Source organism: Octodon degus, unplaced genomic scaffold, assembly GCF_000260255.1.
Source record: "Octodon degus isolate 3935 unplaced genomic scaffold, OctDeg1.0 scaffold00197, whole genome shotgun sequence".
In the NCBI taxonomy this organism is placed as follows: Eukaryota; Metazoa; Chordata; class Mammalia; order Rodentia; family Octodontidae; genus Octodon; species Octodon degus.
This window is the reverse complement of record NW_004524773.1, coordinates 1,136,496-1,140,355: the sequence shown is the minus strand read 5'-3', so window position 1 is coordinate 1,140,355 and position 3,860 is coordinate 1,136,496. Positions and strand designations below refer to the sequence as shown.

At 43.0% G+C, this 3,860-nt stretch overlaps 1 protein-coding gene across 1 annotated transcript in view; it reads left to right on the top strand.

Moving 5' to 3' along the window:
- Positions 1–3,860, top strand: part of Gpatch1 (G-patch domain containing 1) — a 38,558-nt gene that overhangs the window by 2,552 nt on the left and 32,146 nt on the right. Inside the window, exons 2-3 of the mRNA XM_023704476.1 lie at positions 193–327; positions 1,874–1,959. Of these exons, the coding sequence (XP_023560244.1) occupies positions 193–327; positions 1,874–1,959 (221 nt within the window). The remainder of the gene's footprint in view (positions 1–192; positions 328–1,873; positions 1,960–3,860) is intronic.

Sequence of the window (3,860 nt, the reverse complement as noted above, 5' to 3'; positions counted from 1 at the left end):
CTGTGCTTTGCTAAGCTTGTTCTAAGTAGGTGCTTTAGACCACTGAGCCATCTCACCAGCCCAATTTCAATTGTTATATTTGAAGTAATAGACAAACAATTCCTTGGGCTAAGAGATGAAAGTTTCCATAATTCTTGCTAACTCACCATCTCCTGCTTGCTTTTTTGTTATTTATTTATCTTTTTTTTTCAGGTGAAAGACCAAAGAAACCAGTTCCTCTTCAGGATCAGACTGTCAGAGATGAAAAGGGAAGATATAAGCGATTTCATGGAGCCTTTAGTGGAGGTTTCTCTGCCGGGTACTTCAATACCGTTGGCTCAAAAGAAGGTATGGCTTTCCTACTTACAGGTATCAGAGTGCTAAAGCAAATAATTAAAATAGCTAAAGATTTCTTACCCTCTCCCAGCTTTTCTAAAAAAGTTCTTTAATCATTTTATAATATACACTTTGGTCTCTTGTGTACCATGAATGATTATAAAGTTTCCAGAGTCATTGATTGTGGGGCTGGGGAGATGGCTCAGTAGAATAAGCACTTGCCTGGCAAGCACAAGGGCCTGAGTTCAATCCCCAGTTCTGCCCAAAAAATAAATAAATAAATAAATAAATAAATAAATAAATAAAGTTTCCAGAGTCATTGATTGCAAACTGAGGGGAAAAACATGTTTTTACACTTTGTAGAAAACTGATACATCGTAACCTGATACTTAACCCATGAGAATGAGGTCCTCCATTCAGGATTTTGCACAGCACCCTCGCAGTCTCACTAAGGCAGTCATAGACTGCCTCACAGGAATCAGTGGCTGGGGAGGACAACAGATTGTCAGGTGTTTTGCACATGTGGCCACCATGGGTCAGAGAGGATAAGAAGCCAGCCTAGTGTGAGAGCTGCCCAGAGAATCACCAGTTGCAGTGTTCTGACACTGGGAACTATAGAATGAGTGGGTGCCATTTAATTTTTTCTTTTCTTTATATATTTGGTACAGGGTCTCACTACACAGCTTGGATTCGCAGTGGTCCTCCTGTTTTCAGCCTCCCTAGCAGTGGGATTACAGGCATGTGTCACCATGCCCAGACTCTGTGGCTGGCTCAGTGTATCTGGTGGTAGGGCCAGTGCAGGATGTGGTGCCAGGGATCAAACCCCACTCCCTGTGCTTGCCTAAGCAGGCGCTTAGTCTGCTGAGCTATCTCACCAGCCCTACTACTCGCTTTTGACCTGGAAAAAAATTAGTTAAAATTTATTTTCTTTCTTTTTTTAAATTTTCATGTCATGTAGTATATAACCAATTCCATATTACTAAAACAACATCTGTAAGGTTTTTATTGTTGTTGTTTTGGTGCTGGAGATTGAGTGCAGGACCTTCTGCATACTAAGCAGGCATTCTACCACAGAGCTAGAACACTCACCCCCGCTCTTTCTTTAGATATGGCAGTATGTTTGTGCAGATTACTGTGGTGCTGGTCCAGGGTATTCTTGCCTTTTAAAGTGATCTTGTACCATTCTGCTCAGATCTACTTGTGCTTTTCAGTGTATTTATTGAGACAAATCTAGCTACATTACCCAAATTGGCCTTGAACTCATGGGCTCAAGCGATCCTCCTGCCTTAGCTTCCCCAGTAGCTGGGACTACGGGTGCCCACACCCAGCTTCCTTAATGGTTTAACTTTCAGGATAGAATTTTATTTCACTTGATATCAGCTTCTTACAAGGAAACCTCTCTAAATTCACTAAGAACTTACCACAGGAGTAAGAGAAGTAAGTAAGTTTATGTGAGGAATTATATCTGTGTGAAAGTGAAGTTCTTACATTTTACTTAATTATTTAATTATATCAAAATGCTATCAAGAAGTATGAAAGTATGTGTTCTTCTTTCTAGGATGGACACCTTCCACCTATGTGTCTTCACGACAAAATAGAGCAGACAGATCTGTTGTTGGTCCTGAAGATTTTATGGATGAAGAGGTAGGCATGCAAAACTCAAATGGCAGTTAGCGGTGTGATGTGCGGGGCTGTTATGGGGTGCCTTCTCTTTCCTGCAAAACTCCCATGTGCCATTTGCTCTTTGCTTAGAAGTGCTTGGAAGGCTTTCCCTCTTAAGCACTGGTACTACAGTGCTGTGTACATCAGTGGATTCTCCCTCATTAGAGTAGTATTTTATTCTGGGGCCAGTTTGTAAAGTCAGGAGTGTAAGAGGGAAGTCACATATGACATATTACTTGAATAGTCTCAGTTGTCCCCAAAGCCTTGGGGCTTAGCCTGTAGCTTTTTGCAGTAACTTGCGTATACACAGTGCTTTAAGAATAATGGAGCAACTAGACTAAAATTAAATCTCTTTTCTTAAAACCTTGGCCTGGATTAATGAAAGATTAAATAAAGTCCTTACAACAGCATGCTGTAGGCTGCAAGGAAGGACAAAAGCAGGCCTCTTCCTTGTTGGAGAAAACTATCAGTCAGTTTTTACACTGTAGCAAAATACCTGACAGAATCAACTTAAAAGGGGCTGGGAAGATAGCTCAGTAGAATAAGTGCTTGCCTGGCAAATGCAAGGGTCTGAGTTCAATCCCCAGTTCCGAAAAAAAAGAAAAAAAAAAAAAATCAACTTAAGAGAGGAAAAGTTTGTTTTGGCTCACGGTTTCAGGATTTCCACGGTCAGCTGCTCTTGTATTAGGCCTGTGGTAAGGCAGGACACCATGGCCGGGAACACATGGGGTGAAGCAAAGTTGCTTCCCTCACAATTGTCTGGAAGGAAAGAAAGTGTGAGAGAAAGGGCCAAGGACAAGATGCCCTTCAAGGCCACACCTCCAGTGCCCTATGTCCTCCAGGTAGGCCTTAACCCCCTGAAGCTCCCGCCACTTCTCTGTGGCTTGTTAGGCTGTGGCTTCATCAGTGGACGAATCCATTCATGAGGTCAGAGCCCTGGAGATCCAATTCCCTCTGAGTACTGCTGTGTTGGGGAACAAGCTGTCAAAGGTTTTTGGGGACATTTGCGATCTGTGTTAGTCAACTTTGCTGTCTCTGGGATAAAATATCTAGTTCCCACAAATTAAAGAAGAACAGGTTTAATTCGTCTTACAGCTCTGGGGTGTGCAGTCCCTGGCCATCGGGTTCTAAGGCAGAAGCAGTGTAGAAGAAGCTGCTCACCTTCTGGCAGCCAGGAAGCAGAAAGAGAAAGATGAAGCTGGGGACAAGAGTACCCATCGATAGGACTGGCAATGTCAGAAGTTGTTGACTTGGGCCTTCTACAGCTCAGCATATTAATATGGCTTTACTTTTTTTTTGTGGAATTGGGGATTGAACTCAGGTCCTTGAGCTTGCAAGGCAAGCGCTTATTCCACTGAGCTATCTCCCCAGCACCATGGCTTTACTTTTTATATCTCATTTTTATACCTTTCTGCTAGATGGTTACAGACCAAGATAAAGCGAAACCTATATAACAAGAAACGTGACTTTTATATCTGAGAAGGTCAGTCAGCTCCCCTCAGGACTTACCCTGAAACCCTGTACCGCAGTTTGTAGATCCTTTGTCAGTGTCAGCCATGTGGATGAGTCACAGTCATTGCTTGACCGGTTTGCTCTCTGTGAAAGCCTGAGAGAATGTTTTCTCTCCATGTGACTCTCCTTAGGCACATTCTACATCATCAATCACTTTCCTCTGTGGCCCCATAATCTTGATCAGAAAAGTTGGGACACAACTGAGTTACATGATGTTACAGTACAGGTTCTCCTATGTCCTGAGTGTTCACTGACCTTCAAAGTCTAGGGCCGGGGCTGGTGAGATGGCTCAGTGGTCTAAAGCACCTACTTAGAACAAGCTTAGCAAAGCACAGGGACCACGGTTCAATCCCCCAGCACCACATGCCAGC